The 18,363-nt window shown below is 49.1% G+C and overlaps 1 protein-coding gene across 3 annotated transcripts in view; it reads right to left on the bottom strand.

The window, feature by feature from the left end:
• The window catches only part of FGD3 (FYVE, RhoGEF and PH domain containing 3), a 130,514-nt gene that overhangs the window by 15,141 nt on the left and 97,010 nt on the right, over positions 1 to 18,363 (bottom strand). For all 3 annotated transcript variants that reach the window (XM_021088137.1, XM_021088134.1, XM_021088136.1), the window contains 9 exons: positions 17,393 to 17,924; positions 10,924 to 11,013; positions 10,065 to 10,201; positions 7,890 to 8,046; positions 6,067 to 6,205; positions 5,416 to 5,474; positions 2,171 to 2,317; positions 1,739 to 1,831; positions 618 to 697 (listed from right to left, as the gene is read on the bottom strand). In XM_021088137.1, coding sequence (XP_020943796.1) covers positions 618 to 697; positions 1,739 to 1,831; positions 2,171 to 2,317; positions 5,416 to 5,474; positions 6,067 to 6,205; positions 7,890 to 8,046; positions 10,065 to 10,201; positions 10,924 to 11,013; positions 17,393 to 17,875 — 1,385 coding nt within the window. In that variant the 5' untranslated portion in view covers positions 17,876 to 17,924. The remainder of the gene's footprint in view (positions 1 to 617; positions 698 to 1,738; positions 1,832 to 2,170; positions 2,318 to 5,415; positions 5,475 to 6,066; positions 6,206 to 7,889; positions 8,047 to 10,064; positions 10,202 to 10,923; positions 11,014 to 17,392; positions 17,925 to 18,363) is intronic.

The raw sequence follows: 18,363 nt of genomic DNA, 5'->3' as shown, positions 1-18,363 counted from the left end.
GCTGGCAGCTGCAGCTCTGATGCAATGATTCGAGCCCAAGCATGGGAACTTCCATATGCCAAGGGTGCGGCTCTCAAAAGCAAAACAAAACAAACAAACAAACAAACCTCTGCTGAGGTTGGGGAATAGGAAGTGGGCAGAGGCTTAATTTTCACTGACTTCTCCTTAGTAGTGCTATATTTAAAACCATAAATGAGTAAGATGGATAAATAAAAACACACCAAAAGGTTATCCAGTTTAGAAAAGCAAACCACTCACTAAAATTTCAGGTCTAGGAGTTCCCGTCGTGGCTCAGTGGTTAGCGAATCCAACTAGGAACCATGAGGTTGCAGGTTCGATCCCTGGCCTTGCTCAGTGGGTTAAGGATCCGGCATTGCCGTCAGCTGCGGTGTAGGTTGCAGATGCGGCTTGGATCCCACGTTGCTGTGGCTGTGGTGTAGGCCGGTGGCTACAGCTCCGGTTAGACCCCTAGCCTGGAAACCTCCATATGCCACGGGAGCAGCCTTAGAAAAGACAAAAAGACAAAAAAATAATAATAAAAAATAAAAATAAAATAAAATAAAATTTCAGGTCTAGCACATTCACGCGGCGGCAAACACTGAGGCAGCAGAGCCTACCGAGTTTGTAGCTCCAGGGACCTTTTCTTTCCGGTTATGATGAACGTGTGGGCTGAATTTGGCTTGATGCTATCCTGCACCTAAAGACATCCAACCAAGGACAAAATGAAAACAGTGGGTCACAGAGCAGACTCTGAACTTTGGACTCATACCCTTAGAGTTGGAGATCTTTCTCTGAGAAGGCAGCAGAGCTGACCCAGAGGGTCTGCAGGGAAGGTGCCTGGCTTCCCAGGAAGTCAGTGCCAGTGTCTTTCCCTACAAAGGTACCCATAGGCACTCCTGACATGAGGATGGGAATCTTCAGGGAAGAGCCAGGAGGATCTCCACAACTCTGCAGGGGGTTCTGAGGCCCTGTGAGCAGGTACCTCAAGTCTGCAGGCTTCTGCAAGGGGGAGTCAAGCCTCATCGCCTTTGACACCCACTCCTACTGCCCTGGGCTGGATGTGGTGCAGAGGCTGACCACAGCAGAAGGAGTTTTTTCTGCATCACTAATGCAAATCTTCACTTTTTAGAATGATTAGATCCTTTGATTTAGCCAGTATTTTTGAAGTGCCTGTTAATTCAAAGACTGATTCCAGCTCCAGAAGTCCCATAGCACTGGTGACTCAGACGGGCTCAGGGAACAGGGACATCAAGGACAAGGGGTCATCTGGACCTTGGGCTCAGGTGACAGTAGAACCTCATCTGGGTTCCAAATTGGTGCAGAAGAGGAGAGAGCAGGAGAGCGAGCACCAGAAACAAGGCAGAACAGGCACCTCATCTGCATTCACCCCAAGCTTCCCTGGGGGTCTGGAAATGGGGCCCTGAGGGCAGACTTCACAGGGGACAGGAGATGGCCTAGGTCCTGGCACTGTCCATCCTTTGAACACGAGGCCAGCCGTGCCCTGGCAGGTAGGCCAAGTAGAGGGACAGGGGATTCTGCCCACTCTGCCTAGGATATCAGGCCAAGGCACCCTCAGAGATGTTCCCCCCTTGCTGGGGTCACAGACAGAACCAAGGCTCAGAGAAGCCACAGGCGACCAGGTGCACAGCAGTGAGGCTTTAGCAGCTAGAGCCTAGTGTCCCCACAGCTGTTCTGTTCTCCCCCAAGGGACCAGACTGAGTGGGAGGGGCTCACCCACCTGGAGACCGGAAATGTCCATCTTCTCCCGGACACTGAACTTCTGGCCCATGAGCCGCAGTTTGGGCACACAGTAAAGGATCATGCTGTTGAACTGCGATAAGCACAGGATGGGCAGGCCCGGAGCGAGGGGAGCTGGATCCCACACAGCAGCCCAGGGAGGAGGTGGGGCGTGGCTCTAGCAGGGCGGGGCGGCGGGGGGGTGGGGGTGGCTAGGTGGGGCTGGGCTGACTGTGGGTGTGGCGTTTGCTGGGCTGGGGGCGTGGCTCTGCAGCTGGTTGGACCTAGGTTGGGCGAGGGTGTGGCTCCGCCACTGAGTGGGGCCAGGCTCTGCACCTGGGCTGAGCTTGGCGTGGCAGGGGAGTAGCTCCGCTGCTGGGCAGGCTGGGCTGGGTGTGGCTGGACTGGGGTGGGGGTGGGGCGGTGGGCTCACCAGGAAGAGGTGCCTGTCCTGAGCCGTGCCATTCTTGGCTGACAGCTTCTGGATGTGGCCCTCCTTGATCAGCTCATTTGCAGGGTTGACGATGTCTTCCTCCCCACCCAGTCTCTCGTACACCTCCAAGAGCTTGTGCATTTTCTCCTACGAGAGAACGAGAGACTGGGGCTCAGGCAACTGTGCAGCCACATGGACTGGAGGGAACCCAGAGGTGAGTGGAACCCTGCTCTGCAAGTGTGGTCCAGAACCAGGAAGGGATCACAGCCTGCTGACAATAAGGTGGGAGGGAAAACGCAGGGTGACCCTAAAGACGGTCACTGCCCTTTGCAGAGAATAATAAGTAATAATAACTGCTAACACCATTGCTATGTGCCCGACCCTGTTCTACACAATGCAGGTATCAGCTCATTTAATTCTAGCACTGATCCTATGAGGTGGGTGCCATTATTATCTTCAATTTTACAAAGAAACTGGGGCACAGAGAGATCAGGTGAGTTGCTGGAGATGGTTCAGCTAGAGAACTGGGACTAGCCTTTGCAGCTCGCACACTGCACTCCAGCTCCTTCTCTGGGGGAGCAGCGATGGGCATCAGGTCAGAGGAGACATGTTGGGCAGCTGCAGCTTTTGCCCTGGACAGTCATCTGCTCTTATGGTAGCCTTAACCTGGTTTCCTGCTCCACCATCAGAGGGCCCAGAGCATCATGGGACCAGACCTGTGCCTATCTGCACGTCATCTCCCTCTGGCCTCGAGACTGGTTGGGTGGTGGTTGAATGGCCAACCAACACCCCTGGGGTGTGAGGGAAGAGAGTAGGCAGCTCGTTGCTCTAGCTCTAAGCTGAGAGGCCACAGATCTTGACCAGTTGCTGCCAGGACTAGGGCCTGAGCCAGGAAGGAAGGAGTGAACACAGCAGAAGTCAGAGCTGAGCCTGCAGGAACCTCTGCCCAGCAACAGGGAGCTGGGTTCCACCATGCTGCAGCAGCCACTGCCCCTGAACCTGACACATCTTAGCCTGCAGGCCCCTGGGACAAGGCTGATTTGGCTGGCCCTTCTGGTGTGGACACAGGTAGTAGATGTGGGCATGAGAGCAGGAGGGGGCGCCAGCACGGAGGGTGAGGGGAGCAGACAAGGCAGGGCCGCAGAGGGGGCTTGTGTACTGGGGGGCTGGGTGTGCAGTGGGCATGTAGGAGAGCTTGTGTGTACCTGGGAGGCAGCGGCAGGCCAGGAGGGTTTTGAATAGGGAGTGACAAAATAAGTGACTCATAGAAAGCCCTGGGTGGAGAAGTGTGGATCAGAAGCCAAGGAGGGAGTTCCCTGGTGCAGAGGAAATGAATCCGACTTGGAACCATGAGGTTGCAGGGTTGGATCCCTGGCCTCGCTCAGTGGGTTAAGGATCCAGCGTTGCCGTGAGCTGTGGCGTAGATCGCAGACGCGGCTCAGATCCAGCATTGCTGTGGCTCTGGTGTAGGCCAGCGGCTGCAGCTCCGATTAGACCCATGAGAACCTCCATGTGCTGAGGGTGTGGACCTAAAAGATTAAAAAAAAAAAAAAAAAAAAGCAGCCAAGGAGACTGGAAGTGGGGAGGCTGGTGTGGTGGTCCAGGCTGAGGGGTTGGGAGCATGAGGAGGCTCCCATGAGCACACACTGATGACAGACCTTGCCCCAGCCCTGACTAGAGCCCCCTGCCTGTCACAGAGGACTCTCCAGACTTGGAGAGAGAACTGTCACACATGGGCATGCTACAGTGGAACAGGTGTCCACACCCAGGGCCTCGTCCATGCCCCTCAGAGATGTAGGCCATGGGGGCCCCCAAAGGTCCACAGGCTGTGTGTGAGCTTCACCCCCGGAGACTTGTCTATGCACCTCAGAGATGTAGGCCATGGGGGCCCCCAAAGGTCCACAGGCCGTGTGTGAGCTCAGGACCTTGGACTTCCACGAAGGAGCTCTTTCTCCTTCATTAGATGTAGTCTTAGGGAATAATGAAAGGGGGAGGCAGATAAAAAAGACCTAGAATGAAATGTCACCTGTTTAGGGTGTCATGGGTGCCCCACAGCGGCCCATCTGGTCTGGGGGCTCTAGACCCAAACCTGGGACAGGCAGGTAAGGAGGACCCAGGATGTGGCCCACCCATGGCAAGAGCTGTCCCCAAACAAGCGGCCTGTCTCCTTTCTCACTTTTAAGAGATGTGGGGTCAAAGAAATATTTCACTTTCTTTTTCTTCTCGAAAAACAACAGTGGCCTTGGGAAAGTAAATAGGTCTCAGGATTGAGAGAACCAGGGCTGGGTGGGGACTGTGGTAGCCTGGAGAGCTGGCCCATGGAGGCGGTGCCTCACCTTGTCCCAGGTTGTAGTGTGGGCCTGGGGCTTTCCAGGTTTTCCAGTAAAGCCAGGAATTTGAATGCTCCTGTGAAATGCTCTGAACTTTAATTCTGGGCAAGGATTTAGAAATTCTTACACCATGTGCAGGCAGTGTGGGGCCAAACAAGGGCCTGTGAGGCAGGGCCACCTGGTTCAAAGGGCACTGATATAGGCTAGGAGACCTTCCCATCCGCAGACCCCATTACCTGGAGGTGTTAAATCTACAAGGGGGGAAGCTGTCTCCTCCACCTTCAGGCCATATTTGGAGGTGGGGCCTTTGGTGGGTGATTCAGTGCAGAGGAGGTCATGTCATGGGGGAGGGAAAGGGAGAAGGGGCGAGGATATGTTTGTCATGATGAGGTTAGAGCCCTGATAAAAGAGACACCAGAGAGCTTGCTCTCTCTCTTTGCCATGTGAGGACACAGCAGGAAGGTGGCTGTCTGCACACCAGGGATCAAATCTGCCAGCACCTTGACCTTGGACTCCCAGCCTCCGGAACAGTAAGAGTAAATGTCTGCTGTTGAAGCTGCCCGGTCCACCATGCATTGCTATAGCAGCCCCCACTAATGAAGACAGAGCTTCAGTGAATGAATGAACAATGAAATGAATGATGCTAACACTGGGAGTTAAGACTAAGAGCCCCATTAGATAGGTTCTGTCAGTGACCTTATTTTACAGATGGGGAAACTGAGGCACAGAGTGCTGAATACCTTACCAGCAATCACCAAGCTGGTAAGAGGCAGGCCCATCCAGCTGTCAGTAGAGCCTCTTCTTCCTGGCGGCCAGATGGGTGAGCATGCATGCTGATGAGGCCTGGCCCACCCTGTGCTCTCCCTGCCCCAAACTGCTGGTCCCTGGGCATCTTCCAGGAGCCCCCAGACTCACCATTTTCCGAATGGCAGCATTGGAGTGGTTGGCAGCGGTGGAGATGAGCTCCAAAGACCCTGCAGGAGGAAGACAGGGTCAAGCTGCAGTGAGCCTAGGGGCTCCACATAGGCTATGGCCCTGGGAGGCTGGGTGCCAGGTTCTGCCCTGCTCCCACCCTTTCCCATGGTGGTACTAGGCTGCTCATGAGGCCTGGCCCAGGGTGGGGGTGGGGTGCAGCCCTGCAGATCCATCCCACTTGCTGGGGGGTCTGCAAGGCTGGCCTTCTGCTCTCCTGTGCACACCCTGCCGCATGCTGCTCACCAGCTGCTGCCAACAAGCCAGGAGCAGCCCTGCCAGCCCTACAGGGTCTTCCTTGGGTCCTAAGCTCTGCCAGCACTTAGCAGCCCTCTCCACAGGACCACCATCCACCCCCTACGCTGCAATGGGGGCAGGGGCATTTTTCCCTCACACTCAGCTACCCTCAGTAGCTGTGCCTTGTTTAAGGGGCACTTGGAGCTTTCTTCTCTCTCTGTCTATCTCAGTCTCTTTGTCTGCTTCTCTCTTTCTGCCTCTGACTTGCTTCCTCTGTCTCTCCAGATGTGGGTTTTCAGCAAGGGCCCCAGTTCCCACCACCCAGGAGCCCCTCAGCCTGTGGCTGGCCTGGCTCACTCTCTGCATCCTTCCAGTCCGGGGCATCCTCTGGGAGCCTCTTTAGATAGTCCTTGAGCAGCAGCTCGTAGCGGGGGACCCTCTGCACAGGCTCCAGCATGTGGTGCTGCAGAGTCAGATTTCCACACATCTCCTGCTTCTGTGGGGAGACAGAGGTAGCATGGGTCCCAGGACCACCCCCTGCTTCCAGCCTCTACAGCCCCCAGGAGGCAGCCTGCTGACCACATCTTACAGTAGAGGAAATGGAGGCTTGGGGAGGCTGAACAAGGGAGTAGGGAGCCGACCCCTAGGCAGGCCAGCTCTAGACTAGTGCTGGCGTTTGGATACACATCCTCACTGGGGGCTGTCCCTGGGGACAGCTGGGAAGGCCCAGATGTAAGTGAGGGGCTGCGGGTGCAGGGGCGCGGGCAGAAGGGAGAAGAAGACACTCAGATAGCATCAGAGCTTCCTCTCTGGGAAGGGCTGAGGATGCTGAGAGATGCAGGAGATCTAGGACTGTACACTAAGAAATCATGATTACAGGGAGTTCCCATCGTGGCGCAGTGGTTAACGAATCCGACTAGGAACCATGAGGTTGCGGGTTTGATCCCTGCCCTTGCTTAGTGGGTTGACGATCCCGCGTTGCCATGAGCTGTGGTGTAGGTTGCAGATGCGGCTCGGATCCCGCATTGCTGTGGCTCTGGCGTAGGCCGGTGGCTACAGCTCCGATTAGACCCCTAGCCTGGGAACCTCCATATGCCGCGGGAGCGGCCCAAAGAAATAGCAAAAAGACAAAAAAAAAAAAAAAAAAGAAAGAAATCATGATTACAGCAGGACCTGATTACAGTGGGATCTGAGGAAAACACAGAAAGTTATCAAGGGGCCACCCCAAATCTGGCCTGGCCCTCCAAATCCTCAGCAGAGAGGGGGGCTCAGTGCCCATTAACTCTCCAGGATACACTTATGGAATGTAGATGCACTTATGCACGTGTTGAAACACATGTATGTACACATGTGCATGTGTGTATGTACTACATGTGTGCATGGATGTGCATGTGGTACAGACTTCAAAGATTTTTTTTTAATTACTGTATTTAAAATTGGTGAATGAGGCTAATTAAACCCCCAAAATTTTGTATAGAAAACAACATCATAAAGTGAAACAATGAAACATCAATGGGGAAAAATAATTTGCAACGCATCTGACAGTTAACAGCTGACATGTTTTTTGCTTTTTAGGGCCACACACTTGGCATATAGAGGTTCCCAGGCTAGGGGTCCAATTGGAGCTGTAGCCGCCGGCCTACACCAGAGCCACAGCAACGCAGGATCTGAGCCTTGTCTGCGACCTTCACCACAGCTCATGGCAATGCTGGATTCTTAACCAGCTGAGCAAGGCCGGGGATAGAAACCGCGTCCTCATGGATGCTAGTTAGGTTCGTTAACTGCCTAAGTCACGATGGGAACTCCAATAGCTGACATTCTTAACGCATAAAAACCTAATGAATCAAGAAGAGCAACATGGCAATAGGCAACAGCAACCTGAGGTGTGAACGGGCTCTTTGCAAAAAAGAGAAAGAAAAGATTTATGCAAGATTTTCCTAAGTGCTTGCATTAATGATCCAGATTCTAGCAAATCACTGTGACGACACAGATTGCACACCCTCTTTGAGCCACAATTTCCTCACCCGTGAAATGAGAACAATGGCTTGTCTCGTGGAGTTCTTTTAAGGATCAAAGACTCAGTAGAGCATCTGGACATATCTCCCAATTTTACTGATTTTCTCCACATTGAAACACAAACCCAGCACTGTGTCCATGAAGCCGAGGTGGGGCTGCCCTACCTGGATGCCTTGAACGATGTCTTTAAACAGTGGTGAGCGCTGGGTCCAGGTGCTCACCAGCTCCACAGCCCGGTCAAAGTTCTTGACATACTCGCCATACATCTTGAGGAACGGGGCCAGCTTCTGCAGGATATCTCCAAGCCGGGGGTTGGTGTCCCTTCGTGGGGGAGTGAGATCATCAGACAAATAGCTTCAGCAGAGGGCGAAGGTAGGACAGGGACTTCACTGGGGGGCTATGGGGCAGTGGTCTGCTCCCAGCCCTGTGTGATGTGGGCACGCTGGTCACCCTCTATGTCAGGTAGGATGGGGAAATAGAGTGTTAGCTGGAGGTCAGTGAAAGGGTCGTGTAAAGTACTTAAACAGTGCAGTCACAGAAACATTGCTCTGTGAACAAAAGCAGGGGGTGTGGAGTTCCCTGGTGGCTCACAGGTTAAGGATGTGGCGTTGTCACTGCTGCGGCATGGGTTATTGCTGTGGTACAGGTTCAATCCCTGGCCCAGGTGCTTCCGCATGCAGTGGGCTCAGCCAAAAACAGTAACAATAACAACAGCCAAAACCCCAGAAGTTGTTAGCAGTAATGGAACCACTCCAGTGAGAAGCCACAGTTATCAGAGAACCAAGGAGTTCCCACTGTGGCACAGTGGGTTAAGAATCAGACTGCAGTGGCTTAGGTCGCTGCAGAAGTGTGGGTTCGATGCCCAGCACAGTGGGTTAAGGATCTGGCATTGCTGCAGCTGTGGCCTGGATTCAGTCCCTGGCCTGAGAAGTTCCATATGCCACAGGTAGGGCCATTAAAAAAGAGAGAGAGAAAGAATCAACTCTGGCAAAGTTATGGGAAAGCAGTACTGTGTAATAATGACTGGTTTGGACAAAGATTTGGAAATAAAGCTCAAAAAGCATAAAATACGTTAATAATCTTTAACCTTAGAACTGTGGGAGAGTTATCCTAAAGAAATCATCAAAAAAGTGTACGCACAAAGTCATCCTCAGCAATGTTACTAGGAAGGCCAAGCCAGCCCTGAGCTTCAACCCATTGGCCTTAGGGACAGAGTATAACCTGCTCTGCAGATGGAGAGTGTCCTTCTAAAGATGACAAATTTACCTGGACTCTCACTGAGCCTTGCAGGGGCAGGGACACCCCCCAATTATGCCCCCCACCCCCCAGTCTCTGTGCTCTCCCTGGTGAGGCTGCAGCTTAGAGAATGGGCTCTTGGGGACACCATGGGAGAACTGCACACTGGCTCAAGCCAGGCCAGCGAAGAGGGGAGATAGAGCCACCAAAGCAAAGCTGCAGTAGCACCCACAACAGAGAGGGGAGCACATAGATGAGGAATGGCAAGCTGGCGGCCATGCCTGTGAGGTTTTATTACCATTTCTTGCAGCTGAGCTGTTCCTCTGCTATGAGTGAATAGAAGCAGCAGAGGGATGGACACACAGGGACACTGTTGAGGGAGAAAAGCTTCTCATTTTTTTAAAGCAAAGGCGCATTATATCCTAGGAGGGAAGATAAACCGACAAGTATGCTCTATTCTTTGTGTAGTGTTTATAAATGTCAGACTTTATTTATTTATTTATTTATTTATTTATTTAATTTTCTGGGGCTGCACCTGAGGCATATGGAGGTTCTCAGGCTAGAGGTCTAATCGGAGCTGTAGCCACTGGCCTATGCCAGAGCCACAGCAACTCAGGATCCAAGCTGCATCTGCAACCTATACCACAGCTCATGGCAACACCGGAACCTTAACCCACTGAGCGAGGCCAGGGATCAAACACAAAACCTCATGGTCCCTAGTCGGATTCGTTAAACACTGAGCCACGCTGGGAACTCCTCAAACTTCATTTAAATCCCACAAAGCTCTGACCAGGTATTAAAGCCCCTTTAATTTGCAAATGAAGAAGCCAAGACTTGGAGACACTGAGAGGCTGTGGGGTCAGGACTGACCCAGGACCCTGCAGAAAGAGAGCCCAGGGCACTATGAGACAGCCCTCCCCTGCCCCCAGGTGCTTCCTGGCTTTGGGGCATGCAGACCCTGTATTTAGAGGCTGATTGGCAGGGAGAATTCAACAAAACCCCACAACAGAATCACCATGACCCTTAACCACCAACGGCATTGGAAAGAAACTGCCTGGGAGATACCGGCCCCTCTGCCTCTCCGCACCATGCGCTGCACTTACCACTCAGTTGTGATCCGTGTCTGCAGCTCAGGCAGGAGGAACTGCCCGTGGAAGCGGTAGATGGAGGAGATGTTAGAGAAGATGCCTGTGGTAACTTCTGAAGGGATCCCTGCTTCTGTCAGCTGGGTGCAGAAAACCTGGGCACAGAGAAGCCCGCACAGTGGTCACTTGGTGCGCATCACTGCAGATATAGTTATAATCATGCTTCTGCTGCAGGTATAGGAGCTGGAGAGAGGCTGCCTCTTTCTTTTCATCAAGAAAACACAGCTCCCAGTGTTTTCTTGATGAACCTCCCACTTCATCAGTGCAGCTCCAAGAAACTTATGGTCTTAAAGCAAGCTCACTTATGGCTAAGAATTGGGGGTGAGGCGGGGACGGTCCCCTCTAGACAGGGACATTGCATCTTTCTTTCATCCACCTCTTCTGGGGAATGGATGGTCCTAATTTCCTTTCTGTGCTTTGTGAGCTACAAACAGAAACAGCACCAGTTTCTGTTGGGGTTTTACTTCCTGTGCTTATTAACCCCAAGTTGCCAAGTGAGCAAGGAGAGTGCCACCCACTGTCCCAACTACTTAGGCAGGAAGAGTCCAGAGGCCATTTACATGCTCAGATAATTTAACTGCCAGGAAGAGAAAAATCCAAGGTAATTGGACATGACCTTTGCCCCAGAGTCATGAGTTCTGAAAGCAAAAACTAAGAATTTCTTGAGGAGACTTAAATTTGCCTGAGTTTTAGTATTCATAACAGTCATACTCCAATTGCAAGGCCTAGCTAGTGCTAAGATAGAAAGTTTGCCTCTGAGACTGATCACTGAAACTCTGGAAGTGGACACAGGCAGGTCTCAAGCCAAGAGGGCTACCTGGTCTAGCAGATGCAGCCGTTTCACGTAGGTCTCCTCGGTGTGCAGGAGCTCCTGGGCAATGTGGAGCAGCTTCTGAGGCTTAGAGCACTGCAAAGAAAAGAGCAACAGCTCACCTGGGGAAGATGAGCTTTGGAGAAGCAGTCTCTAACAATGGATACCTGCTTTATCAGGGGCCCTGAGGGGCCAGAGGAGGCTGCTGAGACTGGAATGTGGGGCTCAGTTCTCAGAGACAGGATTTCCAGGGAAACTTCTGGAGAAGGCATAACAGTTTCCACCATTACCTCCAAAGCTTCTGCAGCCCAGAGAAAATTCTGTCCTCCTGGGGCTTTGATTACAGAGCAGCTGCAATAGTCAAATCAAAATATGTTGCAGGGAGTTCCCGTTGTGGCTCAGTGGTAACGAACCAGACTAGGATCCATGAGGACTTGGTTTGATCCCTGGCCTCACTCAGTGAGTTAAGGATTTGGTGTTGCTGTGAGCTGTGGTGTAGGTTGCAAACACGGCTCAGATCCTGTGTTGCTGTGGCTGTGGTGCAGGCTGGCAGCTACAGCTCCAATTTGACCCGCAGTCTGGGAGCTTCCAGATGCCACAGGTGTGGCCCTAAAGAAAAAAAGCAAACAAACAAACTCCATGTATATTGTGGAGTGACAGATTATAAAGCTATAGGCCCTCCTTCTCCCACAGAGACATGGAGCTAGCAACCATACAGCAACAAGAATACCTCTGTGAAAACTCTGGATACCAGCTGAGAGGCTACAGCTTCCAAGCCACTGTAAAACCAAGAAGAGAGTCTAGCAGTAGAGTAGGAAATCTGGTATGTTTGGCACAGTCTTTTGCACTTCTCCCCCATGCAGCACAGCATGACTGGGAGGAATCCTTTCCTCTACTGGGGCTCCTTCCTCTGGATGGAAACAAAGGCTGGAATTTTGCATCCAATGTTCTGCCTTGTCTGGGAGCTGCCTGAGGGACTGGTTTCTGTCTTGCCTGACTTGGAGTGTTGTCATGACCAGCACCAGAGCCTGACAGCCACTTAAAGCAGAGGCAAGCCGGACATTAGAGCTGATGTGCTGCAGGCAGATGCCAGGGGAGCAAGAGATCAGACATAGTTTATGGGTCTCAGAACTTTCAGCCTGATTGGTGAAGGTTCTCCCTGCACAAAGTCAGCATGCAAAGACTGGAGAGGTGGTTGGTTTTCAGATGTCCAAATTCCAGCAAAAAATTACAAAGAAACAAGAAAACATAGATCAATTACAGGAACAAAATAAAATTTCAGAAATCAACCATTAAGAAACATAGACCTATGAAACTCTCACTGTGGCTCAGCAGAAATGAAACTGACTAATATCCATGCAGATGCAGGTTCAATCCCTGGCTCTGCTCAGTGCATTAAGGATCTTGCATTGCTGTGAGCTGCAGTATAAGTCAAAGACGCAGCTCCAATCTGGCATTGCTGTGTCTGTGATATAGGCTGGCAGCTGCGGCTCTGATTTGACCTCTAGCCTGGGAACTTCCACGTGCCACACATGCAGCAACCCCCCAAAAAAAAGAAAGAAAGAAAAAAGAAAAAACAAGAAACATAGATCTATGAGCAACCTACAAAAAATATTAAACACCTGTCATATAGATGCTCAATGAACTAAAAAACAACACAAAAAACTAAATGAAATCAGAATTGATGCATGAACTAAATAAGAGTATCAATTAATAAATAGAAACTATAAAAAAGAGCCAACAGAAATTTTAAAGCTGAAAAATTTAATAACTAGCCTGAAAAACTCAAGCTAGATCATTTGAACTCATCAAATCATAGGAGCACAAAGCAAAAACAATGAAGGCAAAGCAAAGTTCCCTAAGAATACTATCAAATGGAGCAATATCAGAGTCTCAGAAGAAGAGAGTGAAAGGAGCACAGAGCTTACTTTAAGAATTAAAGGCTGTATTTTCAGCAATATGGTTGCAACTAGAGATGATCATACTAGGTGAAGTAATTCAGAAAGAGAAGGACAAATACCATATGATGTCACTCTTATGTGGAATCTAAAATATGGCACAAATGAACCTATCTGCAAAACAGAAACAGACATGGAGAACAGACTTGTGATTGCCAAGGGGGAGGGAGTGGGATGGACCGGCAGTCTGGGGTTAGTAGATGTAAACTATTACATTTAGAATGGATAAATAGCAAGGTCCTACTGTATAGCACAGGGAACTATAACCAATCTCCTGGGATAAACCATGATGGAACATAATATTACGACTGAGTCACTTTGCTGTGCAGCAGAAATTGGCACAACACTGCAAATCAACTAGACTTTAATAAACCATTAAAAAATAAATAAATTCAAGTTCCTGGTGTGGCTCAGTGGTTAATGAATCCAACTAGGAACCATGAGGTTGCGGGTTCGATCCCTGGCCTTGCTTAGTGGGTTAAGGATCCGGCATTGCCATGAGCTGTGGTGTAGGTTGCAGACGCAGCTCGGATCCTGTGTTGCTATGGCTCTGGTGTAGGCTGGTGGCTACAGCTCTGATTGGACTCCTGGCCTGGGAACCTCCATATGCCCTGGGAGCGGCTCAAGAAATGGCAAAAAGACAAAAATAAATAAATAAATAAATAAATTTTTAAAAATAAGAAATTTGAACAACAAAAAGAATTAATGGCTGAAAACTTCCCAAGTATGAGGAAAGAAATGGACAAACACATTTAAGAAGCTCACAGGACTCCAACTAGAATAAATCCAAAGAACCACACTGGGAGCTGTTATTTAGAAAAAATAATAAAAGGAGTGGGATGATATATTTAAAGTGCTGAAAGGAAAAAACTTTCAACTAAGAATACCATATCCAGAAAAGTCGTCCTTCAAAGAAGAAGAAATTAAGACTTTCCCAAATAAAGAAAGGATAAAGAGTTCATTACCACTAGACATGCTATATAAGAAATGCTAAAGGAAGTCCTTCAAGTTGTGAAAAGACGGTAGATAGCAATATGAAGTTGTACAAAAATATGTTTCTTCAGTAAAAGTGAATGCATGAATATAGTAACCTGTACTATCATAATTTTTGGCACAAAATAACACAAAAAGGACAAAAACATTTAAAAACTAGAAATCTATGTTAAAGGGCATATGTGTGTGTGTGTGAGAGAGAGACAGATTTGTGACATCAATAACTAGAGTGTGGGGGAAGGGAGCTATAAAGGAATAGAGTTTTTGTAAATCACTGAAGTTTTTATCAGCTTAAAATAAGATGTTATAACTTTACAACATTTTATGTTATTGCAATAGGAAAAAATATAAAGAACATAAACAAAAGGAAATGAGAAGGGAATCGAAGCATATTATTACAAAAAACCAACTAAATTTAAAGCAGGAAAGCAGTAAGAGAGGGACAAAACTACAAAACTTACAGAAAACAATAAAAAAAAAAAAGGCAATAGTAAGTCCTTCCTTATCAGTAATTACTTTAAATGTGAAGGGATTAAGCACACCAAACAAAAGACATGGATTGGTTGTACAGATTTTTTTTTTTTTTAAAGCATCCAATTATATGCTACCTACAAGAAACTCACTTTAGATTTAAGGACATACTTAGGCTGAAAGTGAAAGATGGAAAAGATATTTCACACAAATTGTAAACAAAAGAGATTGAGTGGCCATACTTACATCAGACAAAATGGACTTTAAATAAAAAACTGTTAACATGATACAAAAAAAAGGATATTATAGAATGGTAAAAGGATCAATTCACCAAGAAAATATAACAATTATAAATATTTATGCACCAAACATCAGAGCTCCTAAATATATGCAGCAAACTTTGACAGAAGTGAAGAAAAAAAAAACAGATAGCCACCAAATAGTAGTAGGAGATTTAAATAATCCACTTTCAGCACTGGATAGGATATGCCCAATATCAATAAGGAAGCAGGGGATTTGAATAACACTAGACCAAATGAACCTAATAGACACATGCAGAACATCCCATCCAACAGCAGCAGAACACATTCTTCTCAAGTGCACACAGAACATTCTCTAGACCAGACCACATGTTAGGCCATAAAACAAGTGCTAAAAAACTCAAAAAGATTGAAATCATATAAAATATCTTTTCCAATCACAACAGAATGAAACTAGAAATCAACAGCACAGAGAAAGGGATTAAGCACACCAAACAAAAGACATGGATTGGTTGTACAGATTTTTTTTTTTTAAAGCATCCAATTATATGCTATTGGATGCTTTAAATCACAGATATGTAGAAATTCGACAATGTGCTCTTAAACAAGAGCCAAAGAAGTCAAAAAGGAAATTAGAAAATAACTTAAGACAAATGACAATGAAAACACAACATATCAAAACTTATGGAATGCAGCAAAAGCAGTGCTAAGAGGGATGCTTATAGTTGTAAAGGCATACTTGAAAAAGGAAGACGATCTCAAATCAACAATCTAACTATACCTCAAGATTAGAAAAAGAGCAACTAAACCCAAAGCAGTCAGGAGGAAGGAAATAACAGATTAGAGCAGAGATAAATGAAACAGAGTAGAAAAACAATGGAAAAATTTCAACATAACTAAGACCTGTTTTTTTAAAAAGACAAACGCTATTGACAAATCTTCAGCAAGACTTACCAAAAAATGAGAGAGGATTCAAATAAATAAAATGATACATGAAAGAGGAAACATTGCATAAGGGATCATAAGAGACAACTCTGAACAATTAAATGCCAGTAGTTGAATAACCTAGAAGAAATGGATAAATTCTTAGACACACACAACTACCAAGACTGAATCATGAAGAAAATAGAAAATCTGCACAAACCAATAGCAAATTAGGAGATTAAATAAGCAAGAAAAAAAACTTTCCAACAAAGAAAAGCCTAGGACCAGACGCCTTTACTGGAAAAATAATACCAATTGTTCTCAAAATTTTCCAAAACAATTAAGAAGGAACACTTTCTGACTCATTCTGTGAGGAAAGCATTACCCTGATACCAAAGCTTTAGGGCCTTGCTGACCCTGGAGGGTTGGTCCCTCCTAGGGTTCGTTAATTCCTAGAGGTATAAGGGATTCACCTGCAAGAATGTCTTTCAAATGCAAACCAACCCATCCAGAGCCGACACCCCAACCACCTTCTTGATATTTGCTATTCCCCTATTCCTGCCCTCATCACACAGGGCAAGGTGCCAGATACCCAGGGACAGCCCCTATGCCCAGAGCCCACTGAAATTATTCAAGCTGGCCAATCCTAGGCCTGATGACCATCTCACCCATCCCTTTCCTCAGAAACCACAATAAAAACTCCTGCTACATATGTAACATATAATATTTGTACATCAACTATACTTCAATAAAAAAAATTAAATGATTTCATGATTTTGAAAAAGACTTTTGCTCACAGTTCACTTCCTCTGCCTCCTGACCCACCCTCGTGCCTGCCCTCTGGTCCCCCCGGCATGAAATGCCCCCTCCTCTTGGAAACTTGGAGAAATAGACTGTCTTTCAATGGCAGTTGTCCTCTCCTGATTTGGTGGCTTCACAACAAATGAGTGAAATAATAAAACCTAGAGTAAAACAAGGCCCCAGCTCACCCGCTGAGATTGTGGCTTACAACTAATGCTGTGGGCCCGTGGCTGCGCTTTGCCCACCAAGGCTGCCTCTTGACAGGTTGACTGTGGCACCCAAGTACACACCTCACTGCTGGCACCAGGCCTGGGTGATGCCAATGTAACTGACGGCCACGCTAGTCAATACCATCTCCACTGGGAGCCAGCAGGTCTGACTCTGGGCAAGTAGCACCTGTGCTTTTCTTTGGACCCAGTCACTTGTAGTTTAGCCATGCCATGCTCCCCACCACCTGCATAGGCAGTCCCTCTAAGCCTGGGGCTATTGGATTTAATTCTGTGTCCCCGCAAGTCCCAGTGTAGAGTCAGGAGCCCAAAATGCTAAAGGGACTTGGACGAGCTTTCTCGCAAGGCTGACCCACCATATGTGGGCACACCTGCTTCCCAGGGCCATCTGCTCGGGTCTCCACTCCACATGCCTGGGCTCCCTTCCTGCCTCTGTCACACCCCCTGGGCGACCTGGGGTTTCCCCATTCATAAAACAAGGTGACAGGCATGCTGTCTTCCTCATGGGGGTTCTGCAAGGCAGGCACCAAGCATGGACCAAGAGTGGTGTTCCACTAAGACTGATCGCCACAGCCACCCTGGGGTGGAGTCCCTGTGCCACTGTGTGGCCATGGAACAGAGACTTGGGAGTGAGATCATCTCCCAAAGTATCAGGGAGACCCCTGCCTGCTTGATCCTTCCCCAGGGCCAGCTTAACCCATCACAGGGCCCTCTCTGAGCATGGCACCCGAGCGTGCACCCCACTGCTGGCACCAGCCCTGCGTGATGCCACTGTAAACCCCAAATGCCCTCGGAGGACAGCCCTGAAACCCCTGATACCTGGGACAGGAAGGTGGCCTACCTTGGCGGGATCTGCATCAGCCCTTGGACGGCTGTTCTCCGCTTCTGGCTCCTCACTGCTGCCCTCGCCCACATCGCTATCGGCCTCCTCCCGAGGTGTCGTGCCCTCCGAGGCTGTCTCTGGGTGCAGCCCTTTGATGGTGGGGCCTGGGGCCGCTTCACTGCCCTCCTCACAGGGAAAGTGCTCACTGACCACACTGCAGGAGGGGCTGTCGATTCCGCTGTCCCGGTTAGGGATTTTAGTGCTGCTGCTGGGCTCCCCGATGGAGCCCATGTCCTGGGGACTGTCCCCCACAGAGACTTGGCTGTCAGGGCTCCCAGAGGCAGGATCCCCACAGTGGACTCCAGGTCCAACAGGGAGTGCTTGGAGCTTTCCTGGGTCTGTGCTTGGGAGCTCCAGGGAGGAGCTGCTAGGCCCAGCATCTGGCTCCCCCAGGGCGGCAATGGGGGCAGGGGGCATTGAGGACCCCCCTCCTGGCTCCATCCTCAAAGCTGAGCTCTCTGAACTCCTTGGGGGGCTGGCCAGGAGCTTCCTGTGGGGAAGAAATGAGTGCAGTGAATGCCAGCTGGGCCTGGGCCAGCCCTGAGGTAGGACCTCATGGAGAAAGTCAATATGGCGATGCGGGGGGGCGGGGGGCTGGTGAGGGTGAGGTAGGACTGTAATGTGAGGTCAACACCTGATCAGCCTCCCTGGGTCCTGGCTTTCAGGCAATGGCAAATGGAAAGCATTTATTCTAAAAATAATTTTCTTTTTCCCTTTTAAAAGGGAGTTCTTTTGTGGTGCAGTGGGTTGAAGACCTAGTGTTGTCACTGCAGCAGAGTGGGTTTGATCCCTGGTCTGGGAACTTCCACATACCACAGGCATTACCAAAGAAGAAGGAGAAAAAGAAGGGGAAGGAGAAGAAGGAGAGGAAGAAAGGGAAGGAGAAGAAGGAGAAGAAGAGGAAGAGGAAGAAGAAGGAGGAGGAGAAA

This window comes from Sus scrofa, chromosome 3 (genome assembly GCF_000003025.6).
Source record: "Sus scrofa isolate TJ Tabasco breed Duroc chromosome 3, Sscrofa11.1, whole genome shotgun sequence".
NCBI lineage: Eukaryota > Metazoa > Chordata > Mammalia > Artiodactyla > Suidae > Sus > Sus scrofa.
The sequence above is the reverse complement of the archived record's forward strand: the minus strand, read 5'-3'. Positions and strand labels throughout refer to the sequence as shown.